Here is a 26,924-nt window from a genome sequence, read left to right as displayed (position 1 = left end):
TGACTTGAAGAACAATTTTATTGTTGATTTTTATAACATCAGTGCACAAATGTTAAATTATAACCCAGCTCCAGAAACATGTGGCTTCAGATTAGATATGCATGATTTTTATGCTATGTCTGCTGTAAAGCACTGATTACTTTAAGCAAATTAAGCTTTGCAGGGACAGGACACTCTTGCTCTGGGGCAAACCCATGGAATGTATCTTTCTTAGGGAGTTATTTAGGAGCAGCTTTTCCACCAACAAACAGTGGCAAGGCAAACTGGCAAACAGTGGCAAGGCAAAGTAGCATCAAACAAGGCAAAGTGTCCTTAAAAGATGGGTGACCTCGGCCTTGAAACTGACAGTCAACGGTGATTACACAGGACCTTATGAAAGAGGAAGGAGTAGAGAAAATGAGATGTATATCATGTTTCAGAGAGATTCACTTGGCTGCCTCAGAATGAGAGGAAAGTGGAACTTCTGTGGCTCACCCTAATGGAAATCTAAATTCAGACAGTGGACAAAGTTACAGCTGACACGATTCACCTATATAAAAGGGGGGTAGAGAGGAGAGAGAGGGAGAAAGCGAAAAAACAACAGAAAGGAAAAAAAAAAACCAACAAAACCAACTCCAGACAACAATTACATCCAGATATCAGAGGTACTGTCACCACCAGGGTAACGAATCTCATGAGCTAGGACAGGCCCTTCAGGTTCCTTCCCAAAATCCACTAGGAAGTTTTTATTCACTTTCAATCCACCTCTTTCAGTATCCACATCAATCTGCAGCATAACAGAGCCTTCCCTGAAAAATGGACAAGAAAACAGAAATTGGGAAAAGGATTCGTATTTGTTGCTCTTCTCTTCCATATTTGGGCAGGATTTGTCTTCATTTAATATAAAATGAAAAGATTCCCAGATTCCAAATGGGTCTTAGCAGGTCTCAAAAGTGAGTTACACTGCCTCAGTGAAACCTGCAACCTCAAATTAGCAATGAATGAGTGAAAATTAATAGCTGTTGTTTATAATAAAGGAATGGGCAAGCTGCACTATGCCCTCCTGTGGCCATCTGGAACATTATCTTCTCCTTTCTTTAAATCCAAAAAAATACAAAGTCATGCTGATACACTCAAAGGCAGTTTGGAAGTACTACGGATTCCAGGAGGCTAGGTCACATTCACTGGTTTCTTCCCATTCTCACCTACTTCCAAACAGACCATGATTTCAACAAATAGTGTGTGCAGGCCCCAACTTTTGTGTACCTGTTGAGCAGGGATGGATTCTGGCTAGTGGGTAAAACATCTAGGTTGGTAGGCTGTGTATAAAAAGTTACTGGATTTAGTCTCCCTATGTGGGAACTTTGTGCTGTATACCAGCTGGTATATGCATATCACCATTTAAGAAAGAAATCTTGAACATGGGCTTGTACAGTCATCCTCATTTACCAAAGTTTTCTTACTTGACAAGATCGGGGTAGAACTGCTTGTCCCATCCACTGTAGAGAGAGCTGGTGACATACAATCTCTTCCCATCCAAACTAAGCTGAATCATCTGAGGTCCACCTGGCACCCTCTTCCCCTAAAATTATTACAGAGAACAAGGTGCTCAAGATGAGCTGCCACAGAGGTTGAACAAAGGAAATGCAACAGCAAGGAGAAACAAAACAGCACAGCAGTTCTGCTACTCAGAGGACCATCCAGCACTCTGAAATCCTTGACACAGGAGCACCAAATTCCCTACTTTGGAGACAGAACAGTTTTTATTGGGAGTCTTATTCCTTACTAACTGGGAGCCTCAAAGCCATTTCAGATGAGTTCCACTTAATTCACAGAACTAGTAATGTAAGAAAGTAAGGGCTGAAGGGTTCAGGTTGTTGTACTTGGATAGAAGTATCAAAAATCAAGCAAGAGGTGGGTGGCATAACACAGTTGCAAATAAGAACATGTCTATACTGCAGCTAGCTCACAATCTGCACTATGAAGAAAAGGAGTATGTGGAACTTCTTGAAACTGCCTTTCGTGGCCAACAGATCTTAGTCATAACCATATTCAGTTCTTGCACATCTTGAGACTTTCCATAGGTAGCTGCCTTGACAGTAATAATATTAATGCACATTGATAATGACCAGAGACAATTAATACTCTTTCATTTTTCTATCACAATGCCAGGTGCCATCAAACTCTTCACACACATGCACCCCCCCAAACACACACTGCAGAATGAGCTGGTTCAGTGCTTCAACTATCAGCTGTTGAAAGATGATCAGAAGCTGTGATGGCAGTGTGATGAATGCACACTGCATTAGCTTTACATTAGCTAGCTAACAACAGCAGGGAAGATGTAATTACACAGGCTTCAGTACAGTTGAACAGCTTGTCCAATTCCACCAGGGACCCAGAACACTTACCAGGATTTACTAGCTCCAGTCCGTGCTGAAATGTGATACCTGCCCAGGCTGCCAGCCAAGATACAAACTAGCTCAGATGTGGCTTTATATGTTGTACATTTGACTGAGGTGTAGGGATATTTTAAAATGGATTACAATCAGCAGAGCACTGACAACATGCATGTTAGGAAAACTTACTTTGATCACAAATGGCTCTGGCTGACACTGCAATTCCTTGTCTTCCACTACAGTTACAGGCCCCCCTTTTGTGATGCTGCCTCCCAGAAACACCTGTAACCAAGGGAATGTGCGAGAATAGGCATCGGCTATCAAAGGAACATGAAAGCAATACAGTGACAATTCTGAAGCAAAAGTAAATTGTCAATTTCTCCTTTTAAAAAAGAAGGGAATAAGCAGACTGTACTGCCCTTGTACCTGACAGCTTTTCTGATGCTGGCTTACCTGTCCCACCAGCTTGGGTTTGCGGGTGTTGGAGATATTGTACTGGCGGATGTCTCCATGCAGCCAGTTGCTGAAATATAGGAACTTGTCATCCAGCGAGATGAGGATATCAGTAATAAGGCCTTCAAGAAAATATTCAGTAGAAAAGTCAGGAAATGGACAGGACCAGCAACAAAGAAGACCACAAGCCTATTATCTTTCAAAATTCTAGTCATAGTAGCCTCAGAAAAATATGTTAAGATATGGGTTGAACAAACACAATCATCCTTGGAAACCCACTGCCTACTCAAAGGAGGTGCAGGCTCTACCAGCATTCCCATGACCATTCCTGAATACTGTGAGCTCATGCTGAAAGACCCAAACTCAAGTATTTTTCTAGAGAAACTGACCTCAAGCATTGAGCAGCGTGGGAGCAGAGGTCTGCCAATCTCCTATTTGGTGGCTCATAAGCAATTTGGTTACATCAGAAGTGTTACACAAAGAACCCAACAGAAATTTAGTAATTTACATGGGAAGTGTTTGCCATTTAAGGATAAGATTCTGCAAAAAGCTACACTGTACCAGTGAACTAAAGAGGACAACACCCGTTTTCTTTTCCAAACATGCTCACACTAACCAGGCATGTCAGGGAGAAGCCATCCTTGTACCTTCTTGCTGGGTACTTGAATCACCTTCTCTGCTGCCCAGTCTCCTTTCTGCAGAAAGCACAGGAGAGAACCAGCATTATTATTGCCTTGACGTTAGCCAAGAGGGCTCAGCTATGCATGACAGAGGGAGGAGAAGCAAATAGTGCTATTTATTTAACAGGTCCTGTACAGAGGTGATATGCACATTGCAAATAAGTGTTACCAAGGAGTGAGGATGGTAACTATACTGCCAGAGAGAATGTTAATGATTATACTATGCAACAACCTCTAAAACAGATTGCTGTAACAGTAGCAGAACTAAAGACTGCTAATCTCCTACAGCTTGGTGTCTTATCTGTCTCCAGCTCATCCTCTAAAATGGCAATAGCTCTACTCCCCTGTCCATGACCCCACCACTTTCCCTCCCTCCCTCCTCTAGCCTCAGGTCTTTCCCTATGCTTTTAGGCTGAGCAGTAGGCAGCCCACATTGACACTGGTGACAAGTTTCACGTGTTCTGATTAGCTGTCCAATTGATATGTGTTTGTTGACCAGCTTGCAGGCCAGAAAGCAAGCCATTGAGCTAATGCTGCAGCCCTCTCCTCAGTGCAAGTGTTCATTAGATTGTCTCTTGTTCAAGTGATCACTAATGTTCCTATCATTGGCAAGACCTTCCCCTCTTTGAGACTTTCACAATTCATTAACTGTGATTAAACTGATCAACAAGTTACTGTAGAGGGCAGGAGCGTTGGAAGTGGGGCTGACAGACCAGCAACATGACCTCTTAAGCTTTGCTTCCTTTCAGGATCAGGCTGCCGAAGATTTGCATGCTGGACATCAGCAATATGGCTGCAGAGATACTCAAAATGCCTACCAACTGCAATTGCTTAAAGATGAGGGACTATATGGTAGCTTCAGAAAGCCACAGCATCAGTTTGTATGCACGCTGTCATTAGAAGGTTTGCTCTCTGACACAATGTTAGAACTTGGCTAGAATTAGACTGGAATTAGGAGCCTTTTTATTTTTAATCCAAACTCTACTACTTCCTAAGTGATTGGTGGATTTCTGAAACAACTAGGTTTGAGTTTCAGTGTTTGCCACATTACTTACCTCTGTCTTGTAGAACCGATGAACTGCACCACTCAGAGCACATCCAACAAACCCTTCTGCAGCATCCGGATTGTGGAGGAATCGAATTTCCAAGGGTATGGAGCCCTTCCCTAAGTCAATTGCCTGAATGTAGGTATGAGTGCTCCAGTCCCACACATTAATGCGGCAGCCATAATGCCCTAATGGATCAGGTCAGACAAAAATAAGCACAGAAGATATTATTTTAACAAAGAATCACTTCTAATTTTGAGAGTTTAAACAAATGCTCCCTCACCTCTCTCTACATCAGCTGGGTTAAACCCATCTGCCAAGGCTTTTGGTGCTCCCCATTCAGTGCTCATCAGGACATTGTGTCGTGGCTGATACCAGAAGTCATAACCCAGGGGGGGTACCTTTTCCCCATTCTCCCAATTTCCTTTCACTTCAAAGGTCTCTCCATCCAGCAAAATAAAGCCACCTGATACAAAAACCAAAGAAAATTGTTTGAAGACGTTCACGCAGATCCACAGCTTTAAATAAGATAAATAATATATTAATATTTAAATGCCTATTTTGTAAACACTCTGTAAAATGCAACCCTATGCTTAAGGAAAGTTTTGTGATTCTGTTGGTTTTGCTTTTGTGGACTAAAGCAAATGAAAGCTGGATTTTAAAAGAATTTTATCACACTGTAATGAATTTTTTAAGCTTCAGTTTGCTCTATTTTTACTCAGGTCATTCCAATAAATCTGTTAGCCCTCCTAGAGTACATTTCAATTAAGGGATATCTTAGAGAAGATCCTGGAGGAGTCACCTCCATTTTTCTTTGCTTGCCACCAGCATCCTTGAATTATGTACTTAATATGCATCTATTCAAGTACATGTTTGCCCACAATTCAGAAGAGAAAAACCCTGTGAAAAGGAGCAGGGTTCACCACTTACCATCTGAAGTATATTTCTTCTAATAGCTAGTATTTCTCTTTAGATGTCAGGTGTTTTACATCTGAATAGGTAACAAAATTACACAAGAATCCTTCAAAAGTTTTAAATAGGAAATGCAATCTAGAATAGCTTGAAAGGCTTAATTTTCATTAGACAATGAGACAAAGAGGATTTAGGTTTGCAACAGAATCTTTCATGCCCAAGTCACAAACACTGAGCTGGTACAGATTATGTTCAAAAGCAAGTCTTCCTTGCTCAATGCTGAAGGGACCCAAGTGAAATGTTAATAGGTTTGTTGCTCATATTATAACCACTACAGTTGGTCTTCTTTAGTCATATATGTGAAAGACTGAGACATGGAAACTGAACTCATCAACAGTCCCACAGATGTTCTTCCACATCAAGTCTGAATTGTTATGGCAGAGCAATGACCATACAGTTCACCTGAAGTATTTATTCTACAGTTAAATAAACAACTGCTGGAATGGTTATGTGCACAAAAGAACTGTAAGCTCTTAAAAACTCTTCTAGCTTTGCATGAAGCATCATTGCTTTGGAAGCATGATACTTCTATACCACAAATACTTTTCTAGAGTAATGAAGGGGGGTAATACCTTTTCCATTGCCAGAAGGGTCTCCCAAACAGCTGATTAAGATGTCACCACTGCCCAGACAGTGAGAGGTGTGAGGGTTAGCCACGTTACCCTTCCAGAACAACTCCACTGGCTCAACAATCTAAAATGAGTACACACATCGTCATAGTCACCTTCACTGAGATCACAACAGAATACCAGTTCCACCCCTAAGAGTTCAAGTAAGGAAGGAATGAGAATGGTGTATGTGTGAGGGGGATTGTTTCTTTTGCTATTTTGGTTTTTGATTACCTGCCATGTCCTGCTTTCTACTCTGCCCAGTAATACAGTACCACCCATGACATTTATTTGTTCTTCTCAAAAGTATAAACAGCAAGAGTTGAATGGTTAGAATCAGTCTAATTTCTGCAACAGTAAGACACTGACATCTGCATTTGTTTTAATTAGTATCAACAGCAGAAACACCACTTGTGCAATATTCAGGCATCAGCTCTCACTGGAGTACTAGCAGTTCAGAGGGGAAAAAAAAATCTTTGAGGCTTGCCAGAGACTCAGTTTGAAACAAAATTCACTGTACAAGAAGAGACCTTTGGGGGTTTTATTCCACTACATTAATAGTTAAAGGCTGACAAGGTTCTACAGAATTCAAAACTGAAAGACTATGAATGAGGGTATTTGCAGGCAGATGGGGTGGGACAAAAGACCACTTAAAAGTTTCCTTACATTCCACATTATGACCTGTCTTCAAAATATGTTTTTGATAACTAAATTTGTCTCTGCCAAACCTGGAACTCTGTACTGAGGTTTCACACATTGCTGTAGGATTCATCTGACCAAGTATAGATGCTGACAGTGTATGTATTTCCATCTAAGCTAATCCTCTATGCTTACTTTATAGTCAGTGAAAAGAAACAAACACTCTTAAGACACAATTCCTTTACCCTAAAACAGTTTTCTAAATGAGGATAGACAAATCTGACTCCAGCAATGCCTTTTTTTTTTTTTTTTCACTGACTGTAAAGAGAATCTAAACAGTTAGACATGGAAAAGTGTAAGTCTATATCTAAACCTCTAGCTATGCCAATATCTGTATCTCTGCCAAATGAATTCTATTGCAGTGGAAGTTTTATTTTGGGAAAATTTCAATTGTTTCCATGAACAAGAGATTTTTTAAAATGTTCATTTTCCCATACTAAAACATTTTCTTAATTTTTTCTTTTAAAAAATCTACATATCACATGTTTAGGAACCAAAGATTACAAATCGAGGAGGTGTCCTTTACAGGAGAGATCTGGTCTTGCTCAGTGAAAATCCAATCAAATTTAAACTCATCTCTGAAAAACATACAATCTACATAATGATCAGCTGAATGTGTCATGTAGGAGTTTGCCTTGTGATCTTGTAGTCAAAAACAATAATACAGTGTGCAACCACTTCGACTGAAATTCATATCGCAGAGGCAGGTTGAATTCTGGAACTTCCTAATTTTTCAGTGTTTGACACCACATTTACTCATATTTCTTCAGTGCAAGATTTTTTGTGTGTAGTTTATCAATAAATTGTAGGAGTTTCAAAACTCCCACAAGTTCCTAATGTTTGACAAAAGTTTCCATAACTGTTCTGGCTTTCCTATTCTAATTTGAAGTTGGAATCCATAAAACCACTGTCTCTTTGTCAAAATATAAGCAATAAAAATCCAGCTTAAAGTCATCTAAATATACCTTATGGATTCTAGGAGCTCGCAAGTCTGTTCCCACATCCACCACATAAATTCGAGAAGAGATCAGACTTGGTAGAATCAGACGATTTCTTCTCTTTGTGGCATCCCCAAAGCAGCTGCTACAGGCATTCCACCCTGAATGATGGAGCTCATCCTTAAGATTCGGCATGGGCAGGCGATGGATCACCTACAAAGTCAGAGACAGACTTAAGATTCAGTCTGGCATAGTTTTTCCCCTAGGCAAAGAAATGGGTCTTTATGTCAAAGTATAAATTAATAAAGAGCAGAAGGAAACTGCTATTTTTTATTCAGGAAGCAGATTCAGCCTGAGATATGCAGAGCTGAAGCTGTAGAGTGGGAGAAGAAAGTTGGACATCACGATTCCATAGCATTTATTAAATGTTGTATGCTATTAAATTAATCCAAATCTTTAAAATATTCTATCTAATTAAAGAGACATGCAATAATGATATGGAAAAAAAGACAGAAAAAAACATCACTTGTCCATGTGCTGCAAGTCCCTGATTTTACGAGATTTACCTGATTACAACTGGAGCTGACTCCTGCAAACTGACATGTTAATTTGCACTCTTGCTTCTTGCTTCTGATTTTTACTTTTCTACTGTATAACTAAGAAAAGTTGAAAGATTACAGCTAAGTTTTGTGAAAGTTTTAGGAGACTTGTTTCCTCCACTCTTCCTTAATAAAACCCTAACCAGTAGCTATAAAAAAAAAAAGAACAAATTATGAAAATCTTTGTTGTCAAACCAGATTCGCTGCTCCTTAAACACACAGAGACCAGAGTCCAAAGTATCTTTGATAATTTGAGTCCTACAAGCACTGCATGTTTAAATGCAGTTTAGTGTACACTATTTGCAGTAATAAACTGAGCTTAAGGACAGTCTTACCAATATTTTGGATCTGGTATATTGGTAGCTACCTACCCACAGCTTTCCATTTATGAAGTAAATGGATTAGATTTATAATGCCTAATGTGTAGAATTTCCCAGGGTATCAGACATCCTACATTATAAACTCTGTCTATACTACTGACACACCCTGAGGAAATATCACCTTCTAGAGCTTAATACTCATGCTCAGTATAAATCAAGAATAGTGTTACAAAAAGAACTATCAAAATACTAAGCACGAAAATTTTCTGAAAGTATCTTGAGACTAACAAGATAAATGTTAGCTTTGAGAAACCTAGTAAGAAAAACAGCAGAGGATTTGACTGGCTCTCAACACAAATATCTACTTGAAAATTATTATGTGAACCCAGATATTCACCACCCTAGAAAATGCAGCGCCGGAGCCATTCTACACACAGGAGTACCTGACAATAGTGTGGAGATTTGGGGTCAACATCCACAGTGGCCAGGTAGTCAGGTTTCTCTATCCCAGTGTTTCTGTAGATACAAGGCAGATACACAATCTCCTCCCGGGGACCTTTCAAGGCAGAAGTCTTGTTTAATGCATCAAAAGAAACCATTTTTACAAAAAGCTGTGTTAACTTTAAGAGAATCTTCTCTGGATTTAATCTCTCCATCTGTAAATTGTGATTCTTCTTAGGAAGTGGAATCGTGGTATTTCCATTTTATGGACAAACACTACATAGTAGTATATAGTTAGAGCAGCCAGAAACCACCAGGAGAAAGTGCTTATTCAGCTGTGGGGCCTTTCCACTCCCTTCCCCTCCTAATGCAAGAGGCCCTGGGGATGCAATTATTTTCCTGAAAAAGGACAGTGCTGGAGACCACCTTCCCACCTGCAAGGCCATGTCAAGCCTCTCCTTTCCCCAGTTACACAAGTGATGACTCCCTGCTGCCAGGGCCCAGATTTCAGTCTACCTATGCCAAAAGCCTACTTATTACAATCTATAAAATTGAGGCTTTTAAAATATATCAAAGGACTCAAGGTGAAGTTCTGACACTATTAAAAGCTACAGCAAAATGCCTCAAGGGCTTTAGTGAGGTTCAGGATTTAGCCAGACACTGCTGGGAAGAACAGAACATAACTTTGGTACAGCTACAAGTGGATGAGAAGCTTGCCATTAAACCATGTCACACAGAATACCCTACAGTCCTTTCTCCTGTTTTCCCCTTCTTCTGTCCTAGACAGTCACTTGTTTTTATGAGAGAGTCTGAGGGCAGTCTATAAATGTCTCCATCCAAAACCACCAAGGAAATTTTTTTTTTTTTTTAGGTTAAACACTTGCTCACAATATTCTTAAAGCAAAGCTCTATTTTGCAGCATAGAAAACCAGAACTGTTTGTTGAGTGTTAGCATCCTATAGCCATGCACACATCTAAACCCAGACCCACTTTGTTTTAGTGCTATGATTTAGTGAACTCATGGTAACAGAGCTTGCATGCTTTGCCCAGAGTTGGGTGCAAAATGAAATAAAATCCCTTCCAATATTTAAAGTCTCCTTGGCCTTGCTAATTAATGAGCCACTCTGGAAGGCATCCACCTAGTCCTCACTTAATCTGAAAACAATTCCTTTACTGACGGCCTGGATTTAGAAAAGATGTTGCAGTACTTGCCTTTCATGGCATCCAGAGGAGTTGCATATCCTGGACCACATGCTCCACATTTTGCTGATTGGAGAAAAAAAAAGAAGTTCTTTTAACCTCCAAATTATTTTTAAGCATATCTCTAAGAGGAAATTGGCTTTGCATTCAGAGATTGGCAAATCTTAGATCCAATTTTTACATTGGCAAACACCTGTAAGTCTCGCTGACTCCAGTCACTGCTGAAGTTACTTGAGTTTCTGAAAATATACACAATATGATACTCCATGCTCAAAAATAATGGGAAATTTGGGCCTTCATTTCAAGGAGTTCAGCCTCACAATTTTAAAGCACATTCATATATGACAAGGGTCTGGGATTTAAGAAAATTGTGTTAAATGTTTTACAGAGAGCTGCTGAATCACTGCCAGATGAGTAAGTAGACAGATTGCCCAATTTGAACAATCCATTTTATTATTACTGGAAAGCCTCCAGTCTTTCTCTGCATATAAATGCTGAAGAAGTGGTTATTTTTAAGGATTTATAGCCTGGGTAAGAGGTGATACTGCAGGTGACCAGAAAGGACAAGAGGAAGGGGAATTATGAACCATTCCACCTCCCCTGTATTAAAAACTCAGCTCCCCACCTCTGCCCTCACGACCCTGTTACAGCCGCCAGAAACCCTCCTTGAACTGGCATTCCTTGTTCACCACTTCCAGCACAGCAACTACATCATGAATCAGACAACCAAGTGGGGAAACCGTAGTTTTAGGAAGATAGAAAGGGAATCTAAATGTCCTCTGGAGAAGGGAACGCCACAAAAGCAGAAGGACCGTGTGTGGTTCAAGGCTGGGCTCTGCGTTAGGAGGAACATGTCATTTTACAGTAGCAGAAGACTGAGAAGCAATGCTCTTCTGCACCGAGAGTCAAAACCAACCCATGCATCTGGGTGTCTCTATGAGCAAAACCTCAAAATTTCAGCAGGGATGACAACCACGGCAGTTGTTATCTACAGCTTCTCTATCTGGAAAGTAATGTGTTCACTTCCAAAAAGATAGGATTCCTGTATTAGGATCCTCCAGAATTAAGAGCTTGACCCTCAGCAAGCATAAAGCACTGCTCACTACTAACATGTAACACTTATAACCATTTCTGCTTACTTCTTAGAAGTGTCTTACCTCCCTTTGTATCAGTTTGGATCCTAATCAACACCTAAGTAAAAATGATACTAAACCAGCCTCGTACACAGTGATTTCTACTCTAACACAGAACAACAGAACATATATGCTCAGGATCATAAATTGTTGGCTAGAATTAAGAAAATATTACCCTGCAATGTTGCTGTAAGGGGCAGTTACATGTTGCAAGTTTATAGGCTTAACTGACACACATCAATCTCTACTTTTCTAGAGTCACAGAGCTGCAGGCCTGCTGAACACAATGCAGGAAGCTTCTGCTCCATTCCTAAATGGAACTAGTGTATAATCCGCTGTTTAAAACACAAAAATATAGAAGTGCTCTGCAGCAGGATGCCAGCATATTTCTTCAATGTGACATGAAGTGAAATACATGTTGACAGAAGTAAAAACATAATATAGTTGCCTCCCGCCATCCCTCAAGTGTCTACAATAAAAATAAGCAAACCAGCTATTTGCCATTCTCTGATATTTAAAAAGATAAATTTATAGCACCAGTTTATTTCAGAATGCCACAGATCTAAGATTTCAAATTCAAAGGTAGTTACAGCTCCAGTGCCCATTTAATTATGGAGCCTTTCTCTGAAGGCAAAATGCTTCAAGCAATTCACTTGCTGCATTTGGAGGCTCCTAACTTCATAAACAGGATCTTCTCAAAAAGAGTAATTTAGTACTTTAGGTTTAATTTCACATTCTTTGTGAAATATTTTTATCTGGAAACACAAAATATAAAGTTTGCTTTGTTCCATTTATGTCTAAGCCATAATTTAAACTTTATTCCAATTTTCTCAATCACCTAAATTAGCAGGAACTCAGTATGCATTAGACCACAGCTTAATTAGCATTGCAAATGCAGTTTTCTGCAGATTACTTTGAGAAAAAGAATATTTGTGCCAAATTGTTTTCCAGAGAAAACATACAGCAAGATGATGAACGTTTTCTCTTCCTTCTTCTCATACACATTGTTTCCCCCTTCCCTCTGATCTTGTTCAAACACTCTTTTATTCTGAACCATTGTATCTAACTGCCTGAAGGTATCCATGGATGATGCAAGCCTTTCTGTGTTATACGATGCCAAGCTCATTTGTGAATACAAAATAAGGTTTTTGTCATGAATCTGTGATTTGTACCATCTTGTAGCTACATGTTAACAATAACATTTACATTGCTATGTTAATAATCCATGGTTAAACATATTAATATTACTTGTTACGTTCAAGATCCCCCATTAATCTGGCAGCTGAGTGAGTGTTTTGAGTACCAGGAAGCAGGACACTCCATCACACACATGTGGTTTGCAAACTCCAGCGAGGACAAAAGCACTGAGATTTTTTTTATGCCATGTATGTTACACCCTTACAAGCAAATTCTCTTATGGGTAGCTTCCCACCCACAAAGTCCACCTTCCTTGTCTTTCTAAATCAAAGAACATTGATCTACTGCCAATGGCTCACGGGAAGAACATATGCATTTAGCTTTAACTGCTTCATTGTACATTTTTTCTTTTTTTCACAAATGAAGTTAGAATAAGCCCAATTCCTCCTTACTCCTATGCAGTTATTTGTATATACACACCAAGAGCTGATAAAAATATCACTGTTCCTTTTGTTACCACTGTCTACAGCAATTCTTTCTTGTGGAGAGCAAGGGGAATTGAAGAATCCAGTCTAGTTTCCTTTTGCTCTGTATTTTTTCATGTCTTTCCATCTGTTCTGTTCCTCTTTTTGGAGGAGGGACAGTAAACCAAAGGCAACTGTCCAATCCTTCGTGAGCCACCAACAATGATCCACACGCCACTCTGGAAAACTCCATGCAAACCAACAACAAGGTTTGGGGATATTTTGCCATGCTTACAACAGCTGAAAATACATAAGCCATCATTTCCCACACAAAGCATAATGAGGGACTCCCTGCAGCTTTCCATCCACTCAGTAAGTTTTAGACAGAAAGGAGGCAGTTCTCAATGTCATAAATGTTAAGAGCTTCTCTGATGGTGCAAAGACACCACACTCTTTTGGGTGGTACTGAAGAATAAAATGTTTCATTTCCCTCATTTTTTTGGGCACCAAGTTGTACCACAGTGCCAGGTAAAAATCACATACTGTGCAAGGTCAAAGAATGATGACAGGATCTGTCAGTCTAGCAGTCACAGCATAGAAAAACAGTCCAGACACCTCTGGGTTCATTGGTCCCTGGTACTGGGTGAGGCAAGTCACTGTGTTGCTTTGCAACCCTGAAGACAAGCACTTCCTTTCTCAGGCAGGTGATAAAGATGCCTCTCCACCTTTTCAAGGGCTGTAAAGTCCTCAGAAATGCTGAGCTCCTCAGGGCAAAGAAATATTGGGAAATACAGATCATCCCAAAGGTCAACAAATACCACAAAACATTATAAAAGCAAGACTTAGGATATGGTTTTATGAAAAACTTCTGGAAGTAGCTTTAAAAAAAAAAAAAAAAAAAAAAAGGCTAATCCATTTATACTTACCTAATCAGTGAGTTAAAAATTTTGAAGTGGCGTGCAAAGCCTCTGAGGAAGCTGTAGCACGAGCAAACTATACTCAGATTAACCTGGGAGTTACTAGGAGTCTGCATAATGAGGTTTATAAATTTCCAACAACAGGTAATAGCATTGTAGAAAAATATCCCACCTGATAAAGCGTAGTTTCATAGTATTCAGTAACTATTAACATGAAGAGCCATTCTTTGATAGTTTGTGTTTAACAGCATGAAATAAAGGAAAGGATCAGGAAAGACTTTGTCTTTTTATTTGCAGTATTTTATGGCAGCAGAGTTCTTCAGCCCACTTAAGACAAACCGTGAAGGTGCCTAAGACTGTTTACTCTATTGAGGGACTTTAGGAGAAACGTGGCAACAAATTAGCCACCTCTGTTGAGAACTTAAAGTTAGGTGGAATAAGCCTGGGCCAAACTGGGCTTCTTGCAGAGCCTGAGTAAACAGAAAATTCTCTGAAGTTAAGGTGTATGCATGGGTTAAACACTGACATATTAAAAAATGAAGGTAGGCAAACCTGGTTCAAGGTATGATTGTGCTAAATTGCTGAAATAAACACACAAATGGGGAAAAAAAATTAGTGTATCAGCTATACTATATACATGACAAGACATAGGCCTTAGAGAACAACAGAGACAAAAGCAGTACATTCTTTCTGGAATACAAGTCTTTTTCCAAGAAACAAATTATGCAAGCAGACTTTAATGATCTGTTAAATTTTTGAAGAGCAGTCCAAGACTTGATCTTCTACACTGCCAAGAGCATACTTTTCCAAACCTTGTGACCAATCAATCACCATCATGCTACTTTAAGGCTTAAGGTGCAGTATTTAACTTACTCTTTACACACTGCCTAGAGACTTCTTAAAGACTGCCGCAGCCATTTAGACAAAACTGTCATTATCCCAGGTTACAAAATGAAACTTATAGTTTGTTAGAAAGCAAAAAACAAGTATCATTTAGTTTGTACTATTAGTACTTGCAGAAGCACAAAAAGATACATATTCAACCTAGGCAGATAAACCAGGCGTGATACTTCTGCTGAGTCAGAATCCTTGTTTTTGTCTGTGTAATTAGGGCTTTTTTTACTAAGGTCTACAATCTTACCCTGTTTTGTGAAATCACAATGTAACAGTGTCCCCCTTGCAAATTCTACAAGAATACATTCACACACAAAAAAGCTTTCATCTGTTTTAGTCCCCTCCCTCTATTTCCTGTCCATGTGTCCAAAAATGAAAGTCTGTAAAAATTATATGGTCTATTCACAAAAACATAAGCAAAAAGTTAAATTCTGGTCCTCAGTTTCCTGGCAATCTTCCTAAGCATCATTCATGTTCACAATCAACCAGAGCAGCAAGTCCAAATGCTTATTTCAGTTTCTACATGCCAGGGTACTAAAAGAGACATTTAATGATAGCATAAAAGACATTTACTGGTAGCATTAAAGCTACTTATTTAAAACCACAGGGTTTTCAGTAGCTTGAAGAAGTAAACCTTTTAATAGTCTGAGGAAATGCTGAACTTCAGCCCCACGCCTCTCCTTAACAGCCCGCCATGCTAACGAACCCACTGGCCCCTGCTTACAAGTTTCACAGTGCAGAACTGTACCCAAAAGCAGCAGAACCCGGCTAGACTCACGAGCTGGATCTCTTACCCATGTCAGATCAGACGTTCAGGGCTGCTGGGTGCACGCAAGAGGAATTACAGCTGCCTGGACTGGATTTTTGTGAAGCAAAAGTTACTCGGAGAGGGTCATATATACAAGAGTGAAGGGGCGGGCAGGACTAGGGACAGAAACTGCCAAGGGGAGGATCCAGCGCAGCTGGGAGCGCAGGAGGACAGGGACAGAAATTCAGCTTCTACTTCCCAGGAAAGAGCGGAGGAAGCTTTCAAAGCTCTGCTTGAGCCCCCAGCCTCTGCTGCACCCAACTCTGACGCTGCTGCACTTTCCACCTGCTCCTGTTTATATTCCAGATATGTTTATCTGGGTATTTTGTACCCAAGTAACCGCCCTCACGCAGAGAGAGCCTGCATGCTTTCTAACAGCAAAGGGGGAAACAGTTGTGCTTTAAAACTCTTGATTTTGGGCAATGTTTCAAGTTCTCCAGGAGTCAATGCATGCCAGACCGGATCACGGCTCTCAACTGTGCCTGGTTTGGCAGGCAGCAATGTTTTTAACATTTCATGGCCCTTCAGTCCCTTAAACAAGGCAGCTACAAAAAGACAACTTGCCTGCTGAAAATTTCACAGAATTACTTCTTAAAGAAGATTCTTTCAAGACTGACAGCTGCCCCAGAGTATTGGAAAATCTGGATTTCACTCTTTATTCCATCTGGGATTTTGCTAGACTGTCCCTAATAAGAATTAGTCTATTATTTCCCACTGATTTTTTAAAGTACAATACTTTTTCCCAGGCAACATTACCTCTGTCATTTCAAAAACCTTCTCAAGAGAGGATACTGCATTTTACAACCCTGTTCCACTTCTTCTCTGCCTTTTACATAAGCCACCAGTATCAGCAGAAACACTAAACAGTGCTGAAACACTAGAACTATTTAAGCAATTCCCTCCATTAAGCCAAGAGAGTGTCAGAGAGAGCTGATAAACGACCTATAACTAACCATTTATTTAGATTTATTTAGTGAACTGAGCCTTTTTTTCCTGATCACAAATTAGACAAATGCAGTCTGTTAACTTGTTTACTGCTTCAGACTGCTAGCTAAATATTTTGTGCAAACAAATTATTGCTCAAAAATTATTTTCTCTAGATTTTGTTTTCAATACTCCATAGCTGCAGTTAGGTATTTGAACTGTGTGATGGACCATCCAAATCATGTCTCTCTCATTTCATTTGATGGGCTTACTTCCGCTAACTGATTCAGAAAGAAGGTAATTTTTTTTTGGGGGGGGGGGGTATTTTTATTATTTTTGCCCACAAATCCTTAGTGTCCATTGGACTGTTCATCTTTCATTAAGAGTTCCTTGCATATCTATCACTCTTTCTGGTCTCTTCCTCCTCAGATATAGCCTTGTCTGTCCATCAGTTCCTTCCCTCCTTAACTTTTCATTTTAAAACACTACTTTACTACACATAGGCTTGATTCAGTGGTTTTTTTAAGCTGCTATTAAAAAATGTGAGTAACTTATTTCATGAACTTGAGAGACTATGTTCTCAGGAGACACCATGAAACACTAACTGAAGATCCACCTCAAGGAATCAGACCTGTCTTTTCAGACCAGTGTGCTCCTGAAGAACCCCACTGATGTCAAAGGGACTCCAAGGATGAACAGGAGTTCACAAACATCACTTCAATTACAAGATCTATGACCTTAATTTTAGGCAGAGTGGGTGGGAATTCAGTCATTCTCAACAATGACCTACTTCTGCTTCCATCAAAATCATCAGGAGTTCTAGCTCTTGAGGTCAGCAGGAGGACAGTCAGGCCAGTCCACACATCCACTGAAGTCCTGTGCAAGGAGTGCTACATCCAGAGAGCAGGGCAAACACATAATACAATCAACACAAAAATGTGCAAACTGATCATGCAGTAGTTTACTTCTGTATAAATTATCTGACCCAACAGGGAACATATTATTGCTCAGGATGATAACCACATTATACTAAATCATTAGTGCTCTTGGCTCACATCTCGTGCCACTGCGGAGGCAGAGGGATCTGCTGCACACCTCGGGATGGGTCTATCACAAACACAAAACCAGCAAAAGGCCAAGATGAGTTTGTACACACCCGGAGGCTTTGGAACAGCCTTGCAGGCAGCCTGAAGCTGGCAAGTTGCAGGAGAGACACTAGAGATTAAAAGAAGTGCATGCCAAGGGGGGCAATCAGGAACAGCCTGGCGAAAACGTTACAAACAGCTCACGAGATAAAACTCATTGAGTGAAATAGGACTGTTGTAAAAACAAACCCACCCTAGCAGCCACAAATACTTTCATCTAGTCCTTCACTGCCTAACTTACACTGCACCACCCTTCTCCAGTTTCTATACAGCTCTTACTACTGTGACACCCTGTGTTGCAGCTCAGAATCCTGCAACGCTTTCAGCAAGTGCAGGCCTGATTTGTGTATCTTGCATCTAGAAATTAATCTCACTGAAGTGTCATAATTGAGATTTGCAAACATACTTTAGCAAAGTAGAATACTTTTATCAACACATCGGCATGCCTTGTCTTGAGAGATGGTTATAATATATTATTATATTTATAGCAGCACAAAAAGAATGTGTAGATAGGGCCAAAGACACTTGTTTCTGGCCCGTACCTTCTCATGGCATCCAAACTCCAAGTTATGCTTGAGGTAAATTCTGATTTGGTTCAAAACAATCTGACTAGATGGTTTAGCTAGTCCGCTGCTTCACATACCAAGGATTGCCCAAAAGCCTCACGCCTTATTCTGCGTGCCATTCATTAAGTGCTGCATGGGACAGAAAACTCAGTTTTCTTCTCAAAGCAAGTCTGGAAACACAGGACTACACAATACCTGTCCCATCCTGACTTTTCATTACATTTTCGTTATGTTTCATGAGCAATATGGAATGAGTCCTGGTATTAAGGCCAGGATTTCAAATGCTCTTTTATTATTTGTGAGATTTTGTATAGTTCATTCTCAGCTGATAAAGCATGATGCATGTCCTCATATTTTGATGTACTGTTTTTCAGATGTTTAATTCAGATTCTTCCAAGGTGGATATAATGCGAAAATTCTTTATTTTCAATCTTTAGATTCTACACAGGATCTACCAACAATTACGCCAATTCTTTCAATCACAAGTAGAATGGAAAAATAAACTGTAAGCTCTCTAGTTTAACTAATGTCCTGTATATTACCTATGCATAATATGTGGAATATTGGGTCCCTCATCTTTTATTTGGAGTCCTTGTATAAAAGCACTATAAAAAGAATGAGTTATAATTATTCATCATTATAAACTGGATTAGGCATATATATCAGAAAGTTCATATAAAATGATGTGAAATAGCTACAGTCTGAGTTAGAAATTATTTCTTTTCTTCACTGCCCTGGACAAGTTTCAAACTGGCCATCTGTCAACCTTTCTGTCTACCTTACTACTGATGACTTTTTCAACTCAGTAACTTGTTTACAGAATTAAGCAACCAGAAGTTATGTGTTTTGTTTGTATAATTTGTCCTGCAATCACATAAAGTGCAAAATGTCTTCAGGACTAGGATCAGGACCTTTACATTGCACTAATATTTTCCTTCTAGTCATATAACTAATACAAACAACATCTCAACTCTCTCTCTAAAACAAGAATATGAGAAAAAAAATCTAAATATCATTGTCAAAGAGTACAGCAACTAAGAATTCCCTCTTGTGTGTTTGGCTTGGTAGACAGTTTAATACCAGGGTTTTATCCTTTTAATGTTTATGAAAACATTGTGTCAATTTAAATGAATTTTTACAAAACAGGCAAAATCTTGCAAACCTCAGGCAAAAACATCACAGAGAATGTTGCTTGAGTAAAGACTATTGCATTTAGATGAGCAATGTTATTTCTTTCTTCTCTTGATTGTGCAGAGAGTATTAAAGCAAAGGAAAAAAAAGAAAAGAAATCCAAACAAACACAACACAAAAATAAAACCCCAAAACAAAAAGCCTAGCAAAACAGAGCAATCCACTGGAGACAAATTTATTCACCTCTAAAGAGGATGGGAAAAAAAACCCCACACATGACAAGCAAGAGTCAGATCATCCAATGGACAGCTGCAAAAACCTTCACACACCACAGAGATGAGGGCAGAATAAGGCCTGGTAAAGAATTATGATCAGGAAAAAATATTAGGAGGCCATTGTTTTTGCAAAGTCAAGCATTCGTTAATAAAAGCTACAGTTAAGAGTGTCAATATAAATTAAATTCAATCCCCTTTTATGCTGATATAAATTAAATTCAGTTGCCTTTTAAATGTGCATTGTAAATCCAACATTGTGAAATAACTCACCATTATTTTTTCATAAGATACACACTTAATTAAATTCATTGAGTAGTTAATACATTTTTAACCATTAATATTTAGTGCATAACCCCGAGCTTATAAAAAAAAAAAACCCAACACATTCCAACCAAGCACAAAATGCAATTTTTTTTAATTGCTGTATATGAACCTTGCCATACCAGTATTCTGTAAACACTATTAAATTTATCTGCGCAATACCCACTATGTTAGGTGGCGTTGTTTAGCTTATTTGACAAGTGCTGACTTGACAAAGAGGAGAATTATAACTCCATTGACCAAAACCAATTAGTAAATTTCAATGCCCACTTTAAAAAAAGCACAAGCATGTAGCTTATTTATACCAACATAAGCAGCTCACTTGTCCCTTCTGCAAATTTGGCTGCAGATGTTTTATGCTGAGTACCCAAAAATGAAAACTAGCCAATTACTGGCCCAATTTGTAGTTTAAGCAACTCATCCACAACAACTCTGGAGTCAATGGAGACACTAGAATTTATTTTTTGAGAATTTGTAGAGGATAAATTAGGTTGCAGAAGACAAAAAAGAGTCAATCACAGCCTACCTTCAAAAGAAGAAACTGGGAAATATATACCATTCATCTTCACTTTGCTCCCTGGAAAATTGTTCAACAGTTTGTTGGAATCTGAAAATAACTTAGAGACAACTAGCCTGTAATTATCAAGAACAAATCACAGCACATAAGTTTATTTCTATGATAAAACTTTGATCAAAAGGGGAGAAGTAGAAAAGAACGTGTTTCTTAGTTATAGTGAGAAGTTTGATGTTGTGCCTCACACCTTCCTCCTAACTAAGCATATAGCTTATATAAAACAACTCTTAAGTTTGGTGTAAAGATACCTACAAAACTGTAAAATCAAAAAATAGCTATGTAATGATTCACTGACAAATTGGAAGGATGTGTAGCTCTGTAGAAGTCTACTATGGATCCATATTAACAAATCACTACCACATCACATGTGAAACAGAGAATAGGCACATTAAATAGCAAAGTAGGACTATCAAGTATTATGGATTATAGGATTATGAAAGGGAAGGGATTATGAAAAAATGGAAAAATTTGGAAGTGGAGAGGTGTTTTTCCTGAAATAACACCACCATTATCAGAATTAGCCTGGAAGCTAGAAATGTCTAATGCATTCTAAATAAAGTTTTCAGAATTCCTTTCTCAGTTTATTTATCTGGATATTTGTTCCCAACCTTATGTGGATTCAGAGGCAGGCTGAAAAGTGTTAGCATGAATTTATTTTAAAACAGCATGGAAGCAGGTCTCGATGCATTAATTGATGCAAGTTGGCAAAGTGATCACCTGCAACACAAATGTTGACAGCCTTCTTCAAACTTCATTAATATTTGCAAACCACATTATTGTTCTTTAATTGTTATATAAAATAGTACTCTACATGACAATTCCACTGGCAGAGTGAAATATCGGTGCATGTAATAATAAATTATGTTTTTGACAACTTTTTGACAAATTTTATCACAAGTCTTACAATAGAGATTTCTGTTAAATCCCACAGTCCCACTATCTGAAGGAATCACAGTTTTTCTTTTTAAGAGGCAATATGCTAAGCCTCATGTTTATGGAGAGCACACAGCTTGAAGCTGAAACAAGTACAAAATGCCACACATCTATTATTTTTAATAATTTCATAATGTTTAAAGAAATTGCATAATCTTGGAGAGCCCAATCTTTTACTTCAAGGTTGATAATAACGAAATGACAACAACCAGATGTTTAGAGAAACTGCAAAGGGAAATCTCAGCTGGGACTTGACAAGACAAACAAACCCAATGATTAAAAAGACAGACATTTTTATAGCCACAACAGCTTCCTGCAGAGAAATATCTTGATCCTGGGCCAAATCCCAGAGTCCTGTAGGCGAGAGGCCTCTAACTCTATTTTTATTAAGACCTCCCTTGAGTAGGTTTCTTCTGCAGTGGTAGGTTATTTGCCTAAGTAATTAGCTCATATTTTGCAGATAATACTGTCGTTCTTTCAGGACAAGTACTAGTAGCTCTTAGTAAAAAATTGCCCTGTCTTAGCAGCTTTTTAAGGAAAGGAACCACACTCCTTATCTGTACCTTGTTGCGCAGTTAGGGGAGAGACCTGTATTAGCTGATGGGCTGGACCGTAACATGCCTTAGTAGCCCTTCAAATGTTTGGTGCCCTTAAAAAAGAAATGTTTAGGTTTGGTCTACCTCAGTATTTACCCCTGTTGCACAAATATGCATTCAAAGAAGAGCTTGTAATTGTGATACATGTTCTTGGGCAAACGGGTCCAAAACTTCAGTGTGAATGCTAAGGATATCCTTTGTTCACAGGGCCGTTTCTTTTCAGAGTATCTTTATAAATGTAACTCCAAGTGCATAGCTCCAAGAGTTAATCAAGTCCCCTAGTTAATCAATGAGATATTGTAATAGCTCATTTAAGTAAGAAAGTTTTTAAAAAAAAAAGGAAAAAAAAAGACTTAAAAGATTCCTCAGTGACCAAACAAAAAGAAAATGCATTCCTTACTTCTCTGCAACATACTGAAACAGCTTGACAGATTTTCCCCCTAAAAATAGAAATGTAAGAGTTTTTAACAATTTTTAGCAATCTTTTCAAAGACATGAGTGGTGACTGAGGCTTACGCATTTGATAGCTATGTGGTTTAAAACAGCTTAAGTAACTCCTGGTCACCCATTTCTATCCTTCACTATCCACTAGGTTGTACAGAAACAACAGTGGACATGGGAAGAAATCTGCTACACATTTAGTTATCAGGGAGAAATTTTGGAGAGAAGGGGGAAATTTATAGCTATAAACTAATGAAAATTCGTGCTCTATGTTACACCCTGTAAATGTAAATGAGTTACAATGTATTTGAAAATTAAATTGAGCATGGAACCAATTAATAAGCATCCTCAGGCATCACAGTGACCCATTTGTGCAAAGTATTAAGGAAAAACATTTAATGGAGAATTCCCCAAATCCAGTCTTCTGAGGTAAAACAACACATTTGATTTCTACTTCATGAGGAGGTTGGGTAAAGCATTTTAGGAAGAGCTAGAGACATTTATTTCAATGTTTGTCTGAAAAAAATGAAAAACAAAGTTCAAAACTTTATATGTAAGTTAAAATATAGAACACGTGGATGTTTTAAACATTCAATTCTAAAGAATACTAGTTAACTTTGAATTTATAACAAACAATATAAACTGAACCTAAGTATTAATTCAGTGGATAAATTAAATGGAGAGAAAGTTCTGTAATCAACACAAAACAGGGAAATGTCCTGTATGTAAAGCAACAAATTAATATATTAAAGAAACTGAAAAAAATCAGGGAAAATGTCACTTGATTGTAGTAATCTTGGGGTATCTGGGGCAGCCAGCATGCCTTCCTGTGTAAGCATCTGTCTCCCTTGATGTACCTTACTCAGCCAAGCTGCCACAAGAAAAAAAGAGGTTACATACGTAATTTTGTTTTCAAATTGTTAGTGGCATTCTCAAAGCTTATTTCCTTCAAACATATTCTAGTGAAAATTTCTGCTTCTTCAAAACCTTTATTTGTTCTTCTGGCCAGCCCCATGCTATTTTTTTAATATACTTAAGAACTAGAAAAAGTCTACTACATCTTGTTCCACTTTCAGAGCTGAAGTACATCCTTCCATGGAGTTGCTGTTACTCTGAAACTGCATGTTGAAACTTTTTCACTTTTTCCTGCAGGTGGTTCCAATCTTAGACCCCTGGCAAAGAAACTTACATGGCAACTGTCCAAAACACTGGCTACCTGCAGAAGCAAAATCCAATATTCCAACTTACTATCTTCAGAACGTGCAATTTATCAACTGAGTGTTCCTACATCAAACTTTTTACTAAAACCTACATTACATTAGGAAAATGCTTGAGCGTTCATTTGGTTGAGAGGCACAGCTGGAACTGTTTGACTGTCACGCTTAAGACTGGTTTGTGTGTGCTGATCTCAACATGGCTTGTTTTTCTTGGGTGAATGAGCCCTGAGGAAAATAGCATTTTTGATGTCTTTGCAGGTATTTGCCTTCTTTCTACTTCAAGACTTGTTAGTTTCCTGCTTCTTTCAGCCACAGATCATCAATGTAGACACCTGTAGTTCAACAGATCTGGTAGACTGCCCCCAATGCACACAGAGTTGGTACTAGATGAAACCCAAAAGTCCACCTGTGTGTCGTGTTTTAAAACATACATATTTCACAATTATTTTTATCCCTAAAGAAATAGGAATTTTCTTTTTGGAGCAAGAATATCAGAATTCTGTCTTTCTACCCTCATGAATTTATGCATTTCAATAGCAACTAAAAATTTCTCATTCTACCACACTCCCCAAATAGAGGGCTTTCCTTCTGTTCCAGCTGGACATGGCAAAAATGAAAAATAAGTCGCCAATGGTGATGTGATTTAAAACAGCTGCATTCTCCCTGTCATTAATTTCATTTGAATTTGGTATCTGCAGAACATACACTGGATAAAGACAAAACCACCCTGGTGAATTTTTATGGTTTCTTCTTTTTTTTTTTTTTTTTTAACCTTGCTTTTTACCTTAGGTGTAAGAAACATTGCATTTACAAGGAAGGAAGAAATCAAGTTTAGGATTAGCAGATGATAATTTTATCAGTGGTAAACACAATCATTATTCATCAGTCAGTAATATAAAACTTCATTGGTAAATCCTTGCTGCTGTCAACATCTGAATTCCATTTACAAACTTATTTTTTCCCATCGCTAGCAATGCCAGTGTGGCTGGCTGTTTTCCCCTTCATTTAAGGAAAAAATCACTTTTTATTCATAGCTTCTGCTTCCAGATTATCTTTTTTTGAAAAGGCAAGTGAAAATTGCTATTATTATATTAAATAATTAAATAATACTTCATCTAAGGCAGAGGCTGCAAAGCACAATCAGGAATACAAATGCATAACTAGCGGTAATGATGTTTGTTATTATTATCAGTGGCATAACCACAGAAGAGAATGCAGCCCTTTGTATTGCATACATATATGATTTATAGGTGACAGATAGACAGTTAAATGAAAACACTTCCATCCAGCATGAGGTGAAGTAGCCTGGTGCCTTGTGTAAACCAGGAAGAATGACTGGTAACTCATGAAGACCATCAGAAGAAAATTAATGGGCTCATTTAATGAACCGCAGAATAATAAATCACATTCTAGCAACACAGGGGTATCACAGCAAGGGGGTCCATTTGGGAAGCACACGACTTACCAAATTCATAAGAGTGTTTTAAGAATAAATAAAATAACATTTCCAAATATGCTGAAGATAGAAATGTTAACAGGGTTATAAAATGTATACTCATATTTTGTTAAATACCTTAACTATTAATAAAAAACATGCATTATCTGTTTTAAGCATACTATCTTTAGTATTCAGCCTGTACTGTACACTGTTAAAAGCTGTATGTTCTATCATTCCTAAATTATTCACAATAATAAGCTCATTATTAAAGATATAAACCATTTGAATTTATGCTAGGGAGAAATGTAGTCACTGATGACATGTTGGCTTGACAGCACAGGAAACTTAGATGGCACCGATCCAGCAATGTACTTAAGCAAATGCACAATTTTAAGCATTTATATAGTTGCGCTGATTGTATTTGGATCATTTAAATACATAAAGTTAGATCCAGGCTTAAGTATCCACTTAAGCAAAGCCCTCACACCTCGGTGGACAGCTCCCTACGTCAGTCTGTACTGCTGTGTCCACCTGCCTCTGTCCTGTCTTCCAGGAAACCTCCACAGAAGCAGTGGAGAACTTTATGGCAATTTAATCCTCAGCCTCCCCCTTGAAGCCATCCCCGAGGGATGAAACCTGTGCCAACTTCCGATTACGAGTCTCACAGAAGGGACATAAAATGTAGAGATAAGGAATAGTTTCATTAAAGAGGCCTCTAATGATTTTTGGACCTTGGAAGCCTTTTTCATCATTAAATGTACCTTCTGATTGCTTGGAGACACAGCCATCAAAACACGTTTGAGTGTCACTGGCTATCAAACATGTTAATCTTTATGGATGACAGGTTTCAGTCCCATAACCACATCAGCATCCTTACCTTTCCCAAGAAAACTAAAGGCTACTAAGGCAAAGGTGGCAGGCTTGGCTCTTGACAACACTGCTAGCTAGCCACTAAAATAATCTTGCGGTTAAAGACACCAAGACCTAACTACAACGTCTGTAATGTAATTATCCCTAGATGTAGAGATGGTTGCAGAGTCCTCACCATGCTGCCACCCTATGGCGCCTGGTGAGTCCAAGACGCAATGAACGCTCCCAAATTCCAGAGGCGCAGGTAAGGCCGAACAAGCCAAAGACAACACCTGCTACAACTGGGCGATTTTGGCTGGAGACCACCTCTGCCAAGGCCAACCACCTCCTAACAGCCAGGAGGGCCAGACTCTGCTCCAGCAGCAGCCGCCCCCCCTGCCAGCCCTGAGGGCCCTGTCAGGCAGGCCAAGCCTCCCTGCGGGACAGTCCTGACAGGAGGCGAGTGGGAAGCGCAGTAGCCCGCCTGAGGAGATGGTGGTGAGGCGCCAGGGGCCTCGACGCAGCGCTAGGCCTCGAGCAGGGCCCGGCCTCGGGCCCCCCTCCCGCGGCCTCCCCCCGAGGCCGTGGGCCCCTCAGCCCGCCCCCCTCCCCGGGGCGGCCGCGGAGGGGGAGGGCGGAGGGGGTGGGGGGGGGGGGTGGTGGTGAAGTGGGAGCCAACCCACCCTACACCATTTGTGCTTCGGCGAAACTTCGTCAGGGCAAGGGTATAGCCTGCGCCGGCCTCCCGGTGACGTCACCGCTCCGCGCGCCAATCCCCGCACCGTTCCGCGGCCCAGAAGGAAATGACGTCACCGTATCCCTCCGCC

General features: G+C 39.3%; 1 protein-coding gene across 2 annotated transcripts; it reads right to left on the bottom strand.

Moving 5' to 3' along the window:
• On the bottom strand, positions 1-21,385 carry LOC104315044 (methanethiol oxidase). Of its 2 annotated transcripts, none has more exons than XM_069794137.1 (12): positions 20,576-21,385; positions 10,347-10,400; positions 9,137-9,249; positions 7,802-7,987; positions 6,102-6,222; positions 4,841-5,023; positions 4,567-4,745; positions 3,448-3,526; positions 2,832-2,953; positions 2,568-2,660; positions 1,443-1,561; positions 1-788 (listed from the first exon to the last, which is right to left on the bottom strand). In XM_069794137.1, exons 1-12 carry the CDS (start codon positions 20,610-20,612, stop codon positions 626-628), a joined length of 1,449 nt encoding a protein of 482 aa, XP_069650238.1. In that variant the 5' UTR covers positions 20,613-21,385; the 3' UTR covers positions 1-625. The 2 variants fall into 2 exon arrangements, with proteins under 2 accessions (XP_069650238.1, XP_009913086.1); XM_009914784.2 differs by lacking the exon at positions 20,576-21,385 and adding an exon at positions 15,674-15,929.
• Positions 21,386-26,924: the final 5,539 nt, after the last annotated feature.

The sequence above is a fragment of the Haliaeetus albicilla genome, chromosome 10, assembly GCF_947461875.1.
Source record: "Haliaeetus albicilla chromosome 10, bHalAlb1.1, whole genome shotgun sequence".
Classification (NCBI taxonomy): domain Eukaryota; kingdom Metazoa; phylum Chordata; class Aves; order Accipitriformes; family Accipitridae; genus Haliaeetus; species Haliaeetus albicilla.
Note: the sequence above shows the minus strand (reverse complement) of the source record. Positions and strands in the feature narration are given on the sequence as shown.